The sequence below is a fragment of the Bufo gargarizans genome, chromosome 4, assembly GCF_014858855.1.
Source record: "Bufo gargarizans isolate SCDJY-AF-19 chromosome 4, ASM1485885v1, whole genome shotgun sequence".
Classification (NCBI taxonomy): domain Eukaryota; kingdom Metazoa; phylum Chordata; class Amphibia; order Anura; family Bufonidae; genus Bufo; species Bufo gargarizans.
In genome coordinates this window covers 97,746,669-97,767,866 of record NC_058083.1, presented here as the reverse complement: position 1 = coordinate 97,767,866, position 21,198 = coordinate 97,746,669, and the positions used below count along the sequence as shown (strand labels likewise).

The window sequence follows — 21,198 nt, the reverse complement described above, 5'->3', positions numbered from 1 at the left end:
TTGTGTATCATTGTCTCATTATTTGTGGTAGTTTTTTTTATCAATATGAAGTAAAGGTTATGTTTTATACCCCATGCCCTCTATGCAATGACTGTAACAAGTGCCAGCCTCTGAGGGAGAGAAGAACTGGACCTTAATGAAGGTTGGGACAGTCCATGGACAAAAAAATCAGTGAAGGTAATGCATGTATCTTGGCTGTGGACTTCACTGCCTTCGGTTGGGGTGAGAAGGGTCCGACCTCCCTACCATACAGAAGAGACAGATTGGCCATCTGTTAAAAGCCTCTGCGGCAGGGTATTGTAGAAATACTGATGGAACTGGAGAATAGAGAGAGAGAGAGAAACTGCACCCCTTGGCAGAACTGGGAAGATTGCTCAGATTGCCCATTCTTTTCTTCATCTAAAACTGGCCTCATCCTTGTACTGCATCACTGCCTGCACTGCCACAGTATTGCACAGCCTTGCACTCCAAGGGGCTCCTGCCTTGCACCCGAAAACCCACTGAAACCAAGTGCACCCCACCTACCAGCAGGAAGGAGCCTCTGAACCAAGGTGTGCCCTCCAACCACTCTGCCTGGGCGAGGACAGTGAGTACTACATACCTACCAACTTAAGGATGGTAAACTTGGGGCAACCAAAACCCCCCTCCTGGCAAATTCAGGGCAGTTGGCAGCTTTGGTACTATTACCAGCACACCCGTCGTCTCACTCGCTGGTTGGCACTGTTGTGCTCATGGGCATTAGGTTAGGGTGCCATATTTTTTTTAGCAGGGTGGAAGTATAGCCTGAAGATTTAATCCCCCTGGGGCAATTTCTCAAACACTAGTGCCATAAATAGCCAAAGCATCCTCCACCCACAGCATCTTCTCAGCATGTACCCATCAGCGCCCCCTGGTGGCCGGGTGTGATGCTGGAGAAGAGCACGATGACGCGCCCAGGCGGGGGCGCGCACTGCTTCATTCTACCAAGCTCGTCCCCGCGTCCCGCTAAGCAGCCTAGGCGCGAGTCCCGTTATGCAGCAATAGCGCTGATTGGACGCGGATCTTTTGACCGCGCCCTCCTGCGCAGGGCTTCCCTCCACTAGTCTGTAAAGCCACGCCCGCCCCCGAGCGCCGTTGGTTGTCCGAAACCTTCGACCCCGCCCCTATTTCTCCTAACGGCTCTCTGATTTGCTGCGCGCTGACACGCCCCTTGCCTGCCGTGCCGGGGAATTGAGTGTCGGTGCCGCAGCGGCCTCAGATTGGAGAGTGGCCGGCGGGGACGTAGTGGTCCAGGCTGCGAGTTCACGTTATCCAGTGCATCGCAGCTGCGGGAGTCATTGCTGTCACACCGCCGCCATCTCCAGCATCATCATGGCCAAGGAGGAGAACAAGAGTGCGGAGCAGCCCTCGTCTGATTGGAAGCAGTTTATCTATAACCCGAGAAGTGGGGAGATCCTGGGCCGCACAGCCAGCAGCTGGGGTAAGTCCGTGTTCTGACTGTGCGGCACTGCCTGTAATGATTGACTGTTTGGCTGCAGTGAGTTGGTGCATGCTGTGATGCAGGGGTGGTCGTCACTCTGCTGCTCCTGCCCTGCATGTCCCACCTGTCACTGTGACAGCTCAGACTGGCAGCCTGACACCGGTAGCGGAGACCCGTCTGAAGGCTCGCTAGTACTTGCAGAATTTAGGATGGGGGTACTGATGCAGTATTTGTGGGGGTTTATTCTGACATTGGTGCATCCTGATGAATTAAAAGTTGGATTTCGAGGGATTTTCCATACAGGGCTGAAGGCGGGATCATCCTGTTAGTCATTGACCGCAATATCTGATAATGGATGTGCCTATAGATATAGTTGGCTGCCGGGATCCTCTAGGATGGAGAATTGTAGGGGGCAATGATAACATCTCCTGAAACTGCTGACCCCTGCTGGACAAGGGGGAGTATGCCACCGAGTCTTATCTGGTGGTGGCCCTTACCAGTGATGGAAGATGTCCGACTGGGGACAGCAGTGGTGTATTGCGTAAAGCTGATATATGGCGGTGGTCAGTTGGCGCCATGGTTGGCAGACGGCCGTCGGGAAGTGACAAGGGCATCTTGATACTGTAAGGGTTGGTTTGGCGATGTCCTTTTAGCACAGGAGGGGTTTTCATTTTTTGGGTTCTGTGCAGCGAGTGACACCAGATGGATGACTTATACGTAGTTGGCGCTTACGTAATGGCGGTGCCTATAGGAATCCTTGAGCCTTCAGACCATCATCATCCTGATAGAGCAGAACACCTGCCATTAACCGTTCATTGCTTGAGGTTAAATCATAATGGCAGTGGCGGGGAAGTCTCTGTATCGGTGGTGTGACACATTTCGTGGTGGATGGGAGGAGGTGGGGGCGCCTCTGAAGTCAGCCGCATTGGATGCTAAAAATAGAGCTGTGTGTGACTGTGGATGGGAGACGGCAAGGGGGGCTGCCATCTTATTCTACATGGGCAGAGAACACCCCCCATGCCCTCGCTCTTTCCTTCGTAACCCTTCTCCACTTGTTAGAAGGAGAGGTGGGTTGGCGGTAGGTTGAAGACATTAGATGAGGAGCCTTGCAGCTCCTTGATGTTGTTTTTTTTCTTTACCGTCTTGGTTTTCTCCCCATCTTCTTGTCTGAATGAAGCTCTCAGTCTCTGGAAGGGGATGGGGGATGGTCTGTCATAGTCAAAACTGCAGATCTGCCTGAAGACCACAATTAACCCCTTGTCATCCTGACAGGATAATGAGGATAGAATCCTTGAATTCCTGTCACGGTCCTAGGGCTGATTCTGAGGGACACTTGGTCCATTGGTGACTAGTTCAGGTTTGGTCCTACGTTCTCGGTACTAATTATACTAGAAAATACGTCACATAAATAATACTTCAACCATGGCCGGCGTCTTCACAGTGGAAGAATTCGAAACGCTAGTTGGTTCTGGCACCGATTGACAGATGTGTGGCCAGATTTAATGGGTCATTAGCGGAATAGTCCCCAGTGGACAGTCCCTCTGATACTAGGACACTAACAATGATGGACAGAAGTTGAGATGTTCTCCTACATGAGACCAGGGCTCAGGATAAGGTTATTGGCGCTAGTTTAGGGCCCTTGTGGGCATAGACATGAGGTGGACATTTGGTGGTCCTCCAGTATTAGACACACATATATTGTATATCACTTCTCCAACAGATTGTCAGCAGTAGATTTTTTTTTTTTTTTTCCAACTTCTAGCATATTTTTATTTGCACATCATTATGTTGCAGTTTTTGCAAAATTGCAGCAAAAATGACACTGCAGCATACGGTAAATGCACACCTAAAGCTCCCGTTTACCAGACGGGGGCCCTTTTGGTCTCCGTTCGGCTGGTATACGTCAGAGTTACGTGTTTTTTTTTTTTTTTTTACTGAATTGAGTATCAGGACAGACTGCGTTCATGCTGTAAAAAAAACAAAAACCATATCCATCAAATGTGACCAATACCGTACTACTGCGTGGATGATGGACGTCACTGTTACGCATTGGTCACAACCTCTGTTTAACGGATACGTCGGGAGTTTTTCCTGGTGTGTGAGTTTAATGGGGGTCAATGACACAGTGCGAGAAGACCCTTAATGTAAATGTATGTATTTTTAGCGTTGGGCTAGGCGTTGGTAGATGAGCCCCTGTGTGCACCCAGGACTACCCCTCACTTGGGGGAGGAGCGACGGGTTCCTTTTTTTTCCTCACTGTAGGCCCCTCCATTCATTAGCCTGGTTGTTGCAGGAGCAGCAATCTCCAGCCTACAGGCATCGTAAAGGGGGCGACTCTGGTATCACTTCAGGCGGTGCTGCTATCTGATCACTGTGCACTGGAACCATGCCAGGCCGTAATTGTAGGAGTCCATTCATCTGTTCTGACCTTTTGTAGCTTTAAAGAACACCTCTCCCCTCTCCGGACATGTCTGCTGTGGTAACTACTTGTATCCCCCATGTAATACCAGTTCTGGAGCATCTACTCTTGTGGCTCTGTGTTGTGCCATTCCTGTATTATCTCTACTAGAAGTTATGAATAAACTGCCAGCAATGTAGGTCCAGATGAGTGTTACCAGTTAGGGGTGTGTCCCTGCACAGTCTGACTCTATCCAATCAGTGCTGTCAATGTCAGACTGTGCAGGGACACCCCCCAACTGGTAACACCCCTCTGGACCTTCATTAAAAACTGCTAGCAATTCATTCATAACCTTCTAGCAGGAATAATAAAGGAATGGCACAACATAGTCCTAAGAATAGATGCTCCAGAATGGGGAATGTAAGTAGTTACTAAAACAGACATGTCAGGAGAGACGACAGGTCCTTTTTTCAGGCTACATTCACACGACTGGAAATAAAACGGTCATTAAAAACAGCCCAACATGTCAAATTTTTTGGGGACGTCCATTATCGACTGCCTGTAAGAAGAAAAAAAAAAGGGGGGGCGTATGAATAGAACCATTAAAAAGTCCATCACCACAGCCATTTGTCATGAATGTACCCGTCGGTGGTGTGGGAGGCCGCTTTCAGTTTGGGATTGATTGGATTTGAAGGTTATGACGAAGCTGAAGCATCACTGAATAATACTGTTAAGTAACTTGCATAGAGAGCCTGTGGTGGTTTCACACGATGGAGGAGAAAAATGGTGTCGTTGCTCATAGCAACCAGTCAGATTTCAGCTGTCATTTTCAATGGCCTTGTGGAAAAATGCAGATACTGGTTGCTAGGGGCAACAGCACTTCCCCTTTGCTCTACTTTTGATAAATGCCCCTTCAAAGCTGAGCGGCTGCTTAAGTAGTGATAGACTTCTATAGAGGACACACCGGCCTCGGCCTATCCCCCGAAGCGTCAGTTATTACACGCCTCTTAATAATTGTGGCACGTTTGTGGCGGTCCGTGCTCCAGAGCTGAAATCTGCGCCAGCAGATGAGCAGGTGTTGATTTCAGGTATAATCTATGGCAGCTTTTTGGTGTAGATGATAATAAATGTGCTGACCACGCACCACCTGCTCTGCCCACTTTTGTTTTTGCCCAACTTTTTGACCATTTACTTGATGCACGTTTTGTGGTGTACAGGGGTAGTACAGGCCCCCATAGCCTGTATTCTGGGAACAGATGCTATATGCAGGCTGTGGTGAAATTAAACGGTGGGTTTCACGGGACGCGGTGTTCGTGGTCCATTGCAGAACTGCAGTCTGTAATATTATGTGCCCTCTCATTAGTCCATAGCTTTCCAGCCAAACAAGATGGCAGTGCCAAGCAGCAAAGTTACTGCTCATTTATTCTTGGTGCCCGTCTGCTTCCCTAGTACAGCAGTTGCTTTGTAAGCGAGGTAATACTTTATAATGGTGGGGGAATTGGCGTTTCTTATAATGGGTTTTGCCCAGTAGTCCATTTTCTGGCCTAAATGAATGACACTATATATATATATATATATATGTTATTTAGTCGATCTTGTGAGGGCTTTATCTGCCTTACCTCAGAATTTGGCAGCTCATAAAATGGATGACATGGCTGAGGTATATAGTAATGTACTGGTATACGTTGTACAGTCATGTAGTCGCTTCGGCTCTGAACTCTATGCCGTCACGTACTGGCTTAGCAATCAATGGAGCGGCAAAGATTTTTCTAACACAACCTACAAAATGGCTTCCTATGCCGTGGACAGGTGCCTTATAGATATGACGCACGGTATTCGCTTTGGTTGGCTTTTTATTCCATTATATAGTTGAATATCAACAGGAGATTGAAAGGGTTAAAATGTTTGTCCTGGAAGAGTTGTGACCCTGGGAGGTCTCCTCCAGGTAAGACGTCAAAGTCTAACCTTATACTGGAAGACGCTTGGTGATTTATTTTAGTGCCTGAGTGCAAGAAGATACAAATGTGCCCGCATTGTCATCCCCCTCCTTGTAAATGTCACCGCTGCCAGCCATTCTGCCGCTATGTAAGTGTCCCTGTGGTACCTGGACATGTTTAAACAGAGATGCCCATCTATAATAGGGGGTGACCCTCAATCCTCGGATCACATTGCAGCTTTAAGATCTGTCCTCCTTTTCTAAGACTTCCAGGCCGCTCTTGTGATGTGCCGCCTCCCCACAATTGAAATGGAAATAAGACCCTGGTGATGCCGCTGACTGAGAGAGGAAGGGAAATTTCCACTCCCGCTGCTGCTGCCGTCTTGTGATTTCAGAACCCAATCAGCACTTTTTTTTTCTTGCCTTTTCTCTTCCTCCCCCTTTTTATTCATTCTGTGCGTAGGTCGAATGAATAGGTGAGTGTCACAGTAACCGTTACTGCATCCGCATGAATTCGCCGGCTCTTTTCTTCGCTGTTCTGCAGCTTTTCGGGGTTAATCTGCTGTTTGCCAGGTGCCGCCGGGTCCTTTGCTCTCTTTATGACTGCTGAGATTTTAAAAATTTATATTTATATATCATTTATATAGAGCCAGCATATTCAGCAGCAGCCTACAGTCCGATGAACATCACTATATAATGAGACAAAAGCAGCGCCAATTCTAAGCTTACGAGCTAATTTTTTTTTTTTTTAATTAGATACTTTTTGCTGGGTTCCTATGTACAGAGCTAGCTCTGAACAATGGCAGTCAAGACCTGGTATCGTCCAGTGGTCTGCCCCCATATTCCCCATCAAGCGTGTGTACTATGGTGCACGTTACGAGGCAGGCTTCAGCTTGTGTTCCCTGGGGAGGTGCGCCACTTTTAGATGTGGTTAACGGCGACATTGGCACTAATGATGGTCAATGGTTTTGCAGTTTGACACGCGACCATGACACGACGTAAGTCGCATGAGGCATGCGACACGCTTGGGAATTTCTGTGACTCGGCAGTATTTTTACAGCCAAATCACGGCTCTAAAATAGTCATGCAAGAAGCAAGTCGCATATAATAATAATAATAATAATAATTTTTGAAATTTTTTTTTTGCACTCACACCCTGTGGATTTTGTCTCAGAACTTTCCGCAACTGGAAATCAGTTCCGTTAATCTGAATTGGGGGGGGGGGGGGGGGGCAACAGAACTGATTTTCAGTCACGGAATCTTCTGCAACAAAATCCGCAGGGTGTGACTGCGCCCTGCACACTTTGCAGAATATGTGCGGGTTTTTTTCACACGGATTCCCTTGCAAAAGAAAACAGCGTAGTACAGTACCAACAAAGTGTGAGATTACACAAATCTCATAATTTTTTTTCTGGGCGCAAATGGAGCTGCCATGCAGATTTTTAAATCCGCAGCATGTCTAATATTTGTGCGGTTTTTAGCTGCTTTTCCAATGAAGGTGACGGCAAAACCACATCAAATCCGCAACAAAAACTAAGGTTGAAAATTGCAGATTTTGTTGCGGATATGGTGCAAAAACGCACATAGATCCGCACGGAAATTCATGTGAATCTTAGGCTAGGTCTACACGACGACATTTGTTGCACCAATGTCACGCGACAATTTTTATAATGATAGTCCATAGTGTTGCAGTTGCAACATGTGACATGCTGCAACTGCGACAGTCTAAAAAAATCCATTCGAGATGGATTTTTCTGCAACTGTCGCATCGCAAAAAAATTGTCGTGCGACAAATGTACCTTATAGCCTTATATGCGGCCACCTGCACTAAGGCTACATGCACACAAGAACTTCTGCACAGATTTTCATTTGGATTTCTGTGTGTTTCTGCACCAAATCCACACCAAAAACCACGCGTTAAGCCCCATTCACACATCCGTGCTCAAATCCGTGAGCAGGTGGTCAGTGATGGATCCGTGTGTACATTTTTTGCTGTCCGCGTTGCATCCGTGTTTCACTGACACTGAACAGCTGAAAAATAATTTTCAAAGCATCTCTTCTTAATGATCCGTGAAACACGGATGGCATCCGTGGTTTTCACGGACCCATAGACTATAATGGATGTGATGGATCCGTGAACACAGATCCCTGCTAAAAACACGGACCCACGGACCGTGCTAAAACACTGATGTGTGAATACACACATTAAAATGAATGGGGACGTGTGCTGTCCGTGGAGAACACGTACAGCACATGTCCGTGAAACACTGACGTGTGAATGAGGCTTTACTTGCGGATTTGCAGCAGATCTCGCATTGCAAAGGATGAAATCCACACAAAAATCACACAAACAATGGACATGCTGCGGATTTCTAAATTCACACAGCAGTTAATGTCCACATGGGTAAAATAAAAGCAAATTGTCCATGAGATTTGTATAATCTCGTTTACTTGACTTGTTCTGTATTAGGACTCATGCGCATGAGCGTATTTTTGGTCCACCTCCGATCCTCATTTTTTGTGGGTGGGATGCAGACCCATTCATTTCAATGGGGCTGCAAAAGATCCAGACAGCATAAACGTGTTCTGTCCATATCTGCATGTCTGTTCCGTGGCCCCGCAAAAAAAAAATAGAATATGTCCTATTCTCCATTTTATGGGACAAGGATAGGACAGTTTAGTTCTGCAAAATGCGTAAACGCGCCTGGTATTCATGTTTTGCAGATCCGTAATTTGTGGACTGCAAAGATGGCAACGGCTGTGTGCGTGAGCCCTTACATGGAGGTTTTTGCATGCGGAAAAATGTGTGTAACCCGCAATGTGTGCAGGTACCCCAAGGCTACCTGCATATGCTGTGGCTTTTCGTAATACAGTACCAGCAAAGTGAATGAGATTGGGTAAAAACCACATCAAAATCCGCACAATTTCTGTTGTGAAACCCCGCACCCATGAGCAGGTATGCTTAAAGGGAGTCTGTCATCAGCATTTCATGGTTTTAACCCTTCCCATAGCTTTCTAGCATGCTTACAGTTAATAAAAACGTTACCTTTAGCATCAATCCTGGACTTATAAAACCGTCAAAAAATATCTTTGTAACATATGCAAATGAAAGGCTCGCAAGTGCCCAGGGGCGGCGTTACCCTCGTAGGTGCCCTGCTAGCTCAACCTTTTCTTCGCTTCTTCCTGCCCCTTACTTCCCTCTGCCCGCCCATCCTTTCCCTCTGACCGCCTATCTACTAACTTGTTGTTTCGCCGAGATCCCGCGCCTGCGCACTGCGATGCCCATTCCTTGTACGGCATCACAGTAATTAATGCGCATGTGCCGGCTAACGGCGCATTAATTACTGTGATGCCGTACAAGGAATGGGCATCGCAGTGCGCATGCGCCGGCCGACAGACTGAATGCGCAGGCGCGGGATTTAGGCGAAACAACATGTTAGTAGATGGGCGGGCGGAGGGAAGGAAGGGGCGGGGGGAAGCGAAGAAAAGGCTGAGCTAGCAGGGCACCTACGAGGGTAACGCCGCCCCTGGGCACTTGCGAGACCTCATTTGCATATGTTACAAAGATGTTTTTTGACGATTTTATAAGTCCAGGATTAATAACGTTTTTATTAACTGTAAGCATGCTAGAAAGCTATGGGAAGGGTTAAAAACGTGAAATGCTGATGACAGACTCCCTTTAAGGGTTTGTTCAGACAGACATTCTCAGTGCGGGTTTCAGCGCGGATACGGTGTGGAAAATTGGGCCAAAGCTGAAACTGACTCCCATTGTTTTCAAAGGAGTGCCACACCGCAGTTCATGCGGCCAAGGGTTTATGCCGCAGGGTTTTCAAGACCGCTCCAAGAATGTACAGGTCCATTCTTGACGCAGTTGCCATGCGGAACCTTCACAGCGGTGCAGCGGGAGCTTGATTTAGCCCCATTCAGTGGGATTCAATGGGATACGCGGAGGATTTTGTCACGGACAGAATTCTCTGTCTGAACTTACCCAAGCTGTGTGTGAAAACTGCACGTGGTTTAGCAATGCGGTAACTGACCAGGGGTTAAACATGTCGAATGTTTCACCTGTGAAAACCGCTTTTGGTTTTGATATGGTTCTCAAGCGTCAGCTGCAGTCCGCATGATGGCATATGGTGTACGTCATCATGTCACATTGCGTCACCCGTCATTTATGCAGCACTGCAGATCAAAATAATGCATCTTACCACAACTCTCACAATGCGCATTACTTCAAAAAAGTAAGCCCCTAAAGTGAAATGGAACGGCTAGGGTGCGTTCAAACGTGGTGGATATGCCGCGGATGATTGTGCAGTGATCCGCTGTGTCGTACGGTACCAGCAAAGCGGATGAGACTTGCGGTGCGGATAAGGGAGGGTTCACATCTCCGTTTCATTTCCTGTTCTTCAGATTTCCCCCCCCCCCCATCTAAAAAAAACAGATCTCAGGTGGAAATGGCTCATTATTTTTTTTTTTCACCTGATGGGTTAGAAGAGCGGAAAATAAAAAAGAGATGTGAACACCCCCCTATCTGCAGCATGTCCATTTATGCCATGGATCTCTGCCACAGATTTAACCCTTTGCGATGGAGAGTCTACAGCCATTTCCATGGAAAAAACCACAAGTAATACATGCATTCTTTGCTGCTAGATCCGCAGCATCCTTTTCCACTGTTTAGTGGTAAAAAAAAAACAAAAAACGGAGCAAATGTGTGTGGGAAGGAAGCCTTATATTATGCCAGTTTTAACCATGTATCCGTGAAGATGTCTGGGAAGGGTTAATTGTTAGTCCGTGTGTATGTTTTTTGCTTTCTGTGTCCTCTGTATGTCATGTGCACTGCTAGGCTGAAAAGGGATTTCCAGAGTATCTCCTAGCAGTGGTCAGTGGAAAAACCACCAAGAGAACTCGGATGCCATTCATGTTTGGTCTGCGGTTTTCACTGTCCCATAGGGGCACATTGAATAACGGATTTGCAACTATTTTAGGCCTAAAATAGTCCCCTTTTCTTGCCCCGTGTCCACCATGAATATTTGCGCCATGAAAAGTACAAAAAATGTTAGCAAAAAAGTATGCCAGCCAGGGGCTGCCATAGTTTTTACTCGGACTGCCACACACATGCTTAATTTATGATGAGATCTTATGGCAGCGCAGAGGAGAAAAGAAGACCAGCATAAAAAGACAGTCTTAGTAAATGAGCCCCATAGACTTTAGTTAGTTAGGCCTCTTTCACACGAGCGTGACGGATTGGCTCTCACCATTTTGCAAGCAAGTTCAGTCAGTTTTGTCTGCGATTGCGTTCAGTTGTTTAGTTTGTTTAGGGCTGTTTCATACGAGCGGATGCCGTGCGTGACATCCGTTCCGTGAATGACAGCTAAGACCCGATGCGGACAGCAGAGGCACGGAGCAGTAACATGACTGATAATGCTCCGTGCCTCTCTGTGATCTCTTTACTACGAAATCACAGTGACAACTTTATCTCACTGTGATTTCGTAGTAAAGAGATCACAGAGAGGCACGGAGCATTATCAGTCATGTTACTGCTCCGTGCCTCTGCAGTCTGCATCAGGTCTTGGCTGTCATTCACGCAGCGGATGTCACGCACGGCATCCGCTCGTGTGAAACAGCCCTTACAAACAACATCTCTTAGCAACCATCAGTAGAAAATGCACTGCATCCGAACTCCCGGATGCAATGCGTTTTTCACTGAAGCCCCATTTACTTCTATGGGACCAGGGCTGCGTGAAAAACGCAGAATATAGAACATGCTGCGTTTTTCACGCAACGCAGAACCGATGCGTGAAAAAAAATTGCTCATGTACACAGACCCATTAAAATGAATGGGTCAGGATCCAGTGCGGGTGCTATGCGTTCACGTCACGCATTGCACCCGCTCGGAAAACTCGCTCGTGTGAAAGGGGCCTTAGTCTCACAGTCGGTGGAAAAACAAAGACTTGGACAATGGATGCATGCACTAGGTACGATCTAGGCCTGTTTCACAGGAGCGAGTCCATTGCGGGAATCGCGCTCCGTGTGTGAGTGTGATCCTCCGCTCTGGACTTGCAGGAGCGCACGGCATTATCATGATTTATAATACTATGTGCCTCTGCTTGACGTTATTTCTACAGAATCATACTGACAGCTTTATGTCAGTATGATTCTGTGGAAAAAAGGCCAAGCAGAGACACACAGCATTATAAATCATGATAATGCCGTGCGCTCCTGCAAGTCCAGAGCGGAGGATCACACTCACACACGGAGCGCGATTCCCGCAATGGACTCGCTCGTGTGAAACAGCCCTTACTGTGTAAAAGAGGCATATGGGTAACTGCACATGCGACGATGAAAACCACAGTCACACAAGAAACACAAAAACTGTGATAAATAGTGTAGATTTATGTGTTTTTAATGTGGTTTTCAGGCAGATTTTCTGCATACAAATCTGCACTGTGTACAGGGACCCTTAGCGTTTCATTCCAGGGTGCCTTCTCTGCTTCTTTATGACCATCTGGTAATTCAGAATATTTTATAATTCGCAGCTTTGTGGCCCTGTCAGTATCAGATAGAAGAAATTACCATATCTTTTAGAATATAAGACGCACTTTTTTTAGCAAGAAAAAAATCTGCAGTCAGGGTGGTCCAGCAGTGCCAAACCTCCCTGACTGCTTCGTTAATGAGAGAGGTGTGCGCAGGGGCGGGCTGGGAACTAAAAGTGGCGCTGGGAAAAAAGTTAAAAGTTGTCCCATGTTGCAGGTGGGTCCAAATTGACAGACGGCGGGACAGCATATGTAGGCAGGGCCAGCAATACCATAGTGCAGAGCAATATACCGCCCCAGCTGAGCCAAATACCACAGTGCAGCACTGAATACTGAGTATTCAACTGTATTGCTGTCCTGGGGACATTGATACAGTTGAATTCAGGAGGGCACATGAGGCTGCTGGCGGTATATTGCTCTGCACTATGGTATTGCTGGCCCTGCCTACATATGCTGTCACGCAGTCAGATCATTATGAACCCGACTGGCGGCCATGAGGAGGGCTTGGGTGGCCTTCCTAGGCATCAGCCCACTGGGACATTTCCATGTAGGGTCTACGACCAGTCCGCCCCTGGGTGTGTGTCTACACATCTGTGTGATCAGTGCTGGCAGGAAACAAGCATGAAGGATCGTTAAGTGCATAGAGGGGACTGTTAGAAAGACAGCCCTCAACATCTTGAAGGTAAAGGAGTAAAATATGTGGGCTGCGGAGCTGTGTGCGTGTATTTGTATAATGTTATCAACGTGGAGAGTAAAAAAAAATATCCCCTAAAAATTTAGAATGTAGCAGAACAAGCATGGCAGGACACCACAGAGTAAACACAGGAGACTCATGTACTTGGATAAGTATATTTAATGAGGTGACCACATGCACCATCGCTAGTTGTTTCAGTGGCCACACACTAAGAACGCATTCACACCGCGCCGTGTTTTGCGGTCCATAAATTGCGGATCTGCAAAACACGGATGCCACCCATGTGCGTTCCGCAACTTACGGAATGGGCAGCCCATTATAGAAATGCCTATTTTTTTTGTGGGCCCGTGGGACAGAAGATCTTTTGCGGCCCCATTGAAATGAATGGGTTTGTCCCCATTCCGCAATTCTGCAAAATTGCGGAACAGATGCGGACTCATTCATGCGGTCGTGTGAATGAGCCCTAAGGCTGAGTTCACACGAGCGTGTCCGGATATGGTCCGGATGCGTTGCGGCAAACCTGCGCGAGTAGGTACCCAATTGCAGTCAGTTTTGACTGCGATTGCGTTCCGTTGTTAAGTTTTTATCGCGCGGGTGCAATGCGTCTTGCACGCGCGTGATAAAAAACTGACTGTGGTACCCAGACCCGAGCTTCTTCAGTGAAGTTCAGGTTTGGGTTCAAGGTTGTGTAGATGTAATTATTTTCCCTTATAACATGGTTATAAGGGAAAATAATTGCATTCTTTAATACAGAATGCAAAGTAGGTGGTCAATTGAGGGTTAAAAAATAAAAAATAATTAGCTCACCTTCTCCTCTTGATCGCGTAGCTGCCAGTCTCTTCTTACTCCTTTAATCTTGAGCTGCCGGCTAAAGGACCTGTGGTGACGTCAGATCACATGGTCCAATCACATGGTCCATCACCACGGTGATGGATCATGTGATTGGACCATGTGATATGACGTCACCACAAGTCCTTTAGCCGGCAGCTACGCGATCAAGAGGAGAAGGTGAGTTAATTATTTTTTAACCCTCAATTGACCACCTACTAAGCATTCTGTATTAAAGAATGCTATTATTTTCCCTTATAACCATGTTATAAGGGAAAATAATACAGTGAATAGACTGTTATCTTAGCGACCATGCGTGAAAATCGCACTGCATCCGCACTTGCTTGCGGATGCTTGCGATTTTCACTCAGCCCCATTCACTTCTATGGGGCCTGCGTTGCGTGATAAACGCACAATATAGAGCATGCTGCGATTTTCACGCAACGCATAAGTGATGCGTGAAAATCACAGCTCATGTGCACAGCCCCATAGAAATGAATGGGTCCAGATTCAGTGCGGGTACAATGCGTTCACCTTCCGCATTGCACCCGCGCGGAAATCTCGCCCGTGTGAACTCAACCTAAGGGTAGCGAGAGCTGACCAAAACTATTAACCCCCTCTATGCCAGATCCCAAAGTTATTGACCTTTAGGCCCCTTTCACACGAGCGTGACGGATTGGCTCCGGATGCGTTCAGTGTAACTTGCACCATTTTGCAAGCAAGTTCAGTCAGTTTTGTCTGCGATTGCGTTCAGTTGTTCAGTTTTTTTCTGTGCAGGTGCAATGCGTTTTTCACGCGCGCGATAAAAAACTGAAGGTTTACTAACAACATCTCTTAGGCCCCTTTCACATGAGCGCGTTTTCCATGCGGGTGCGATGCGTAACATGCTCGTGTGAAAGAGGCCTTAGCAACCATCAGTGAAATACCCATTGCATCCGCACTTGTTTGCGGATGCAATGCGTTTTTCACTTAATTCCCATTTACTTCTATGGGGCCAGGGCTGCGTGAAAAATGCAGAATATAGAACATGCTGCGTTTTTCACGCAACGCAGAACTGATGCATGTACACAGACCCATTAAAGTGAACAGGTCAGGATTTAGTGCAGGTGCTATGCGTTCACGTCACACATTGCACCTGCGCAGGAAAACTCGCCTTACCCCTCCACTTCATTGAACGAACAGGTTGTCTAAACCTGTCTGAAGAATACAGTATATGGATTTGTACACAGTAGGATGCTGCCTGCTGTATTTCATGTTTGGCCATACCAGTACAGTACTGAAGACTGGTGCGGTGTCCTGGACCTGGCCTTACCCTGCTGACAGTCTTGCAGTTGTGCCCGCGTTGCAGTACAGATCCCGGGTGGCTCCACCACCCAATGTTAGCGTGCCGCAGTCATTGCCAGATTGCAGGTGTAGATCCGTGTGCTGCACTGCGCTGTTCTGTGCAGGGGTCTTGGCTCTGGTACCTCACTTGACTTGGCTTCCCTTCCCCTCACTAAAATGGCCTCTATTCATGCAGTATTAATTAGTGGAAGTCGAATTAGAAGATTTTCCTGGTTCCCATGGGGCTGCGAACCGTTCTCATGTGAAGTGAATGTAGGGGTTAATTGCTTTCGATACAACACTCAAGATGATTTTTTTTGTGCAGCTCTTTTTATATCGTATGTGTGTGCGTATATATATATATACACATTTTTTATTCAGGTATTTTCAGGTTTTATCTGTCCTTCCTGCTGCTGATCTTGTATTAGGGCTTGTATTACATGCCCCCTGCTTTGTAAGGCTATTTGCTGCTATCTCTCCATCGCCGTCCTCCGCATCAGGTTTCCTCTATGAGCTGTTATCTACTATGCTTTTCCACTAGCCATTGTCAATCATGTGAAAGAATCTAGGGCTGTTTTCGCACACTGCAGATTTGGTGTGGACACGTCTGCAACGGAAAATCCATTCCGTACATGTCGATGAGGCAGGCATGCACGTAGATTGCTGCAAACCCTGTTCACACTGATGGGACAGTTTCTGCCACAAATCCTTCACATGTAAACGTAGCTACACGCAGCAGGGCTGCTGCAGAAATTCCGCAGCCGCAAAATCCACGCCGAATTGTACCGATTTTGCCTCTTGTTTCCGTGCAGAAACACTGTCACATATTTTACCCTGCGTTGCAAAGAGCGAAATTAACGGCAGACGTCTAAAACATAAACTCACAAGCTGCAGATTTAAACCCACCACCGCATCTCAAGTGATGTGTGGATTGCGGTGCGGACGCTGTGCAGAGCGTGGATATTTTCTTAAATCTCATCGGCAGCCTTTAGGCTACATGGGGCTGTACTCTAAGGATATGTAAATCCGGTAGCCTGATCCAACGGGTTATTCCAGCATAAATGGCGGCCAAAGTCCAGGCAAAACCCGCCATTTATGCTGGAACAGCCTGTCGGATCAGGCTTCTGGATTCACAACGCTATTGTGAACATAGCCTTAGAGTACAGCCCCACGTAGCATAAATGCTGCCTGGGGATCCAGCAGTACACGGCTATATATGGCAATGCCGGATACGGTGAGCTCCGGTAGCTTGATCCTCAACCAGGTCAGGCTGTAAACTGTGAACGGGGCCTAAGGGTTTTGTATAATTTCTATTCTATGCATGTGAGGATAATCTGCTCCCCAAAGCCAAGAAACGGTTTTTATGCTTTACTCTGGGTTACTCTGGGCTTTACCTAAATTTACCTGTATATCAGCTAACCTGTGCAAGAGGGAAGGTTTTCGCAGCATGTCGCGCCACCAGTCTGCAATCCCGGCTGCGATCACTTGACTGGTGGCACCTCCTGACTAGAAGACAAAGGAGCACGTACAGCCACTCTATCACAGCCAAGATGGTGGAATCGGTGGCAAGATGGAAGGGTAAGTACTGCTGAAACTTTCTCTCTTCCACAGGTTAGCTGATATAAAGAATTTAGATAAAGTCCTGAGAAGCCCTCAGAAACCAAACTGAAGGTGACAGCAACTTTTGGAAACAGGCGGTTTAAATGGGGATCCTTGAAATATGGTATATCCCCATACAGGAACGCCTGGAATGGCTGGTAACGGGGAACAGTGGACAAGATGGCCTACTTAAATCCAGGTTTACCAGTCGGTCAGTTGTTTCGGCTTTGGCAATGTATTGACTCCTGTACTGCATGTTATTTCAGTAGGGGGATGGGAGACAGGTGGCGGCTATACACAGTAGATTACTATTGGGCCGTCGTGTATGGTCAGCTTTGGCTCCACATAAGTATTGTTTTAGCTTGATCCAGGATCCAGCAACTGTGATTGTGGAGACATTAAAGGGGTTGTGTCATGAAGACAGCCATGTGTGCTGCTTCGTATCAGTGTCTCCTGTGTGGTGGACTTGTGCCGCCTGTAACGCCCTCTGTTGTGTGTGCCGTGACATGGTTGCTGTGCATGCTGTTGCAGCATGCAGGTGGCTCCTCCTTTTCCCTGGTTCCATCCCTGTCTTGTGTCGGAGGGGTTAATTATCTGGCTGGAGTGGATTTAGGTGTGTCTTGGGTGTGGCCTCGTGGCTCTTTAAATGTTGTGTTGTGAGTCTGAGGTCAGTTGCCCTAGCTAGACATCAATATGTTCCCTATGTATTTACCTTCCTTTGTATCTATGTTTGGTGTGGGTTATGTCTGGGGTCTGTTGTATGTCTAGTTCTCGTTACATGTCTGGCATGTGGTGTCTGTCTTCCCGCGTGTTTGCTAGACATTTTCCCCTGTGAGTCACATAACCTCCGGAAGGGGGTGTCAGGGTTCCCCGGAGTGGAAATCACAAGTCGGTGAGCAGCTCTGCCTGGAGCCACCATGCTTCCTGTCTGTATGACGGTCCAGTGGTTGTTGTGGCCGGGCAGGTAAGTGCATATTGTTTCTGGGCTCTTACCTGCCGATCCAGCTGTTCACTGGCTGTCCCTTTCCGTGTAGCTAGGTCAGTGGAGACTCCTGTTCATCCGTGTCTGGGATGAACAGGTCGTCTCCTGCTCCTAACCTCATTTCAGGGTCTGAGGTTCCTGTTTATGAGCCCGGAAACAACACGTTGCCGTAGGCAACAGCGTGAACAGCAACCGTGTCACGGCGCACACAACAGGGGCCGTGACACTCCCACCCCTCAGTGTATGAGCCCACCTACCATCTGGGTCTGCTCATACGGTTAGCAGTCAGGGCGGTTCTAGGAGGTGACCTGCTCCCTTTTCCTGGTGTTCAGGCCTAGCTGCTTCCCCACTTTCCTACGCTATACGGTGGCCCTCCCACTGGATAGATAGTATATCTAGGAAAGGAGCAACACTCCAGCTAACACAAAGGCTGGAGGGCCACTGACCTCAGACTCACAACACAACATATAAAAAGCCACAAGGCCACACCTAAATCCACACCAGCCAGATAATTAACCTCTCTGGCACCAGACAGGGAAGGAGCCACCTACATGCTGCAACAACACGTTGCCGCAGGTAATAGCATGCACGGCAACCATGTCACGGCGCACACAACGGAGGCCGTGACACCGCCCTTGTATTACATGGATGTAGATACCGTGTAATCCTACATTTACCCTGCAGCTGTTTGTGTCTTGAATGGGGTTGTCTGAGACAATATCTTTAAGTGGATTTTTTCCCTGAGTCATGTGGTATACCTGGACTTGCTGATCTGAATTATGTGGAAATAGAGGTCCACGTCTGTGGCCAACTCATCGGATGTCAAAGGCATTGCTGCTGCCGGTGATGTACTTTCTGCTGCTGTCCATAAGCGAGCACTCTGCATACATGTCTCCTCCAGTGCTGCACCACAGCTGAGCGTCCCGGAAGCCATTCTTTTACACCGGAAATGCTGTGTTTACCTGACTTAGTGCAGGAACCATCGCCAAATGAGAGTTTATTCACCGTGCTGTCCTGCGGCTCGTACTGACAGATATTCTTCTGGGAATTAGATTTGCTTCCTGTATTAGGCCGCATTAAAAGCCAAAAAGTCAGCGGTAGACAATGGACATTATCACGTTGCTGCTTCTCATCTTGGAAGACTATCGGGTGACTAAAGCTGCCATAAGATGTGTCCTCATCCCACCAGAGCGCTAATATTTTTCAGTATTCAGATGATGATGAATCCTTTAAAACAATCATTTATGAAGAGAGCTGTAATTTTGTAATGTATTTCTTTTACCTTTTATTGCTCCTGTCTCCCGTTTTGGGCTGTGGTCACATGGCCATGTCCATGGAGCTCTTATTTCCTGTGATTGGGTGTGTCAGTGATAGGGGAGTGTCTATGTAACTAGCTGGTGGGAGGAGCTATAAACTAGCTGGACGGTTTTGAGGCAGTGCTGGAGCTGTGGCAGAGAAGTGCATCATGAGAACAGGATGGAAATCAAGCATGGTAAAAATGGGTCAGGAGAGTCCAAATTGGGGGGAAAAAGCATGGAAATGATGTACATGAGGTAAACAACTACATGACCATGTCTGTTAAAAATCATAGTAATCCCAGAAAACCCCTTTTAACAGTACTTACATTATCTGGTAATGGTTCTCCAATGTTCAGGTGCCTGCTGTAAAGCAAGCGCCTGAAAGGGCTATTGTAGCGGCCTAGATGGGGTTACTGCCCGTATGATCCTGTCGGGCGAATAGAAAAATATAAACTCAGGAAATAGAAATCAACAAAGCAATGAGTGGAGAAACAGTGGAAAGACGAAGATGATAAAGGCATCCTTCACACACATTCACAAGCATTTTTAATGACTTTTTTTTAAAGTATTTTTGGTGGCACTTTTAAACTAGTTCAAGACCAGCCCATTTACCCCTCTTCCTGACTAGAGACGTTTTCTGCTTTCCTAGATGCATCTTTGGGAGCCACTATTTTTTTTAGGGGTCGGGGGTTACATGGATCTTTTTTTTTTATGTCTAGGTAAAAAAAAAAAGTCTGTTTTTCACTTTATTTTTAAGCACAAAGTACAACTAAAATACTTTTCAAAATTGGGTCCCTTTTCCATAAAGCCTCTTTCACACGAGCGTGACGGACTGGCTCCGGGTGCGTTCAGTGAAACTCGCATTATTTTGCAAGCAAGTTCAGTCAGTTTTGTCTGCCATTGCGTTCAGTTGTGCAGTTTTTTCCGCACGGGTGCAGTGCGTTTTGATGTGTTTTTCATCCGCGTGATAAAAACTGAAGGTTTACAAACAACATCTCTTAGCAACCATCAGTGAAAAACGCATCGCACCCGCACTTCCGTTTTTCACTGAAGCCCCATTTCCTTCTATGGGGCCAGGGCTGCGTGAAAAACGCAGAATATAGAACATGCTGCGATTTTCGCACAACGCAGAACTGATGCGTGAAAATCACCACTGATATACACAGCCCCATTAAAATGAATGAGTCAGGATTCAGTGCGGGTGCAATGTGTTCACTTCATGCATTGCACCCGTGCGGAAAACTCGCCTGCGTGAAAGGGGCCTAATGGTTGTATTTAAATGGAGAATGTATAGGTTATGGTTGCTGGGGGCAGGTTTATAAGCCGTGCAGATACCCCCAGTAATCACATGATCACTAGGCCTGGAGCAGGAAGCTACTGTATTTTTCGCTTTATAAGACACACCTGATGATAAGATGCACCTAGGTTTTAGAGGGGACAAAAAAAATAGGAACAAAAATATTTTTCATCAGATCCTCGGCTCTGAAACCCCCCCCCCCCCCATCTCAGATCCTCAGCTCTGAATACCCCCATCTCAGATCCTCAGCTCTGACCCAACCCCCCCTTCCCACATCTAGGATCCTTATTAGAGCTAAAAATAAACACAATGACTTACCTCTCCAGCTCTGCTTCTACTCTGAAGGGCCAGCGGTCTCTTCTCCAGTCAAAATCTCTGCTCTTCTCCAGGCCCATGCTGCACTGTACAGCGCGAGGTCACAGTGCACACTACACCCTGATGCTGTACGCAGTCAGAACAGTGTAGGGTGGGCCCGGAGAAGACCAGGGAGCAGTGAGTACAGGCTGAGCTTGAACACACCGCTTCCTGCGACTTCTGCATACTAGTGAACGCTGTCATAGTGGAAGCGCTCACTAGTATTTGCTTTATAGGACACGCTGCCATTTTCCTGCCATTTTTTGGGGGGGGGGGGGGGTGCATCCTATAAAGCGAAAAATACGGTACATTTCCGCTTGCTAATCTGTGTATATAGTGATCACTGAGCACTGTGTATACACCCATGGAGAAAACCCATCCCTGCTTGCTCTGTGGGGACCTCAATGGGCTCCCAGTCCGGCAGCTGTAGATTAGCGTGCAGCTGCTAACTCTGCAGGATGTTCAGGAATGTCTTTGCAGAGTTAGTGGGCATTCACACA

General features: G+C 47.2%; 1 protein-coding gene across 1 annotated transcript in view; it reads left to right on the top strand.

The window, feature by feature from the left end:
- Positions 1-1,209: 1,209 nt before the first annotated feature.
- Positions 1,210-21,198, top strand: part of ATP1B3 (ATPase Na+/K+ transporting subunit beta 3) — a 48,109-nt gene continuing 28,120 nt past the window's right edge. Inside the window, exon 1 of the mRNA XM_044289880.1 lies at positions 1,210-1,459. Within this exon, the coding sequence (XP_044145815.1) occupies positions 1,351-1,459 (109 nt within the window). The 5' untranslated portion in view covers positions 1,210-1,350. The remainder of the gene's footprint in view (positions 1,460-21,198) is intronic.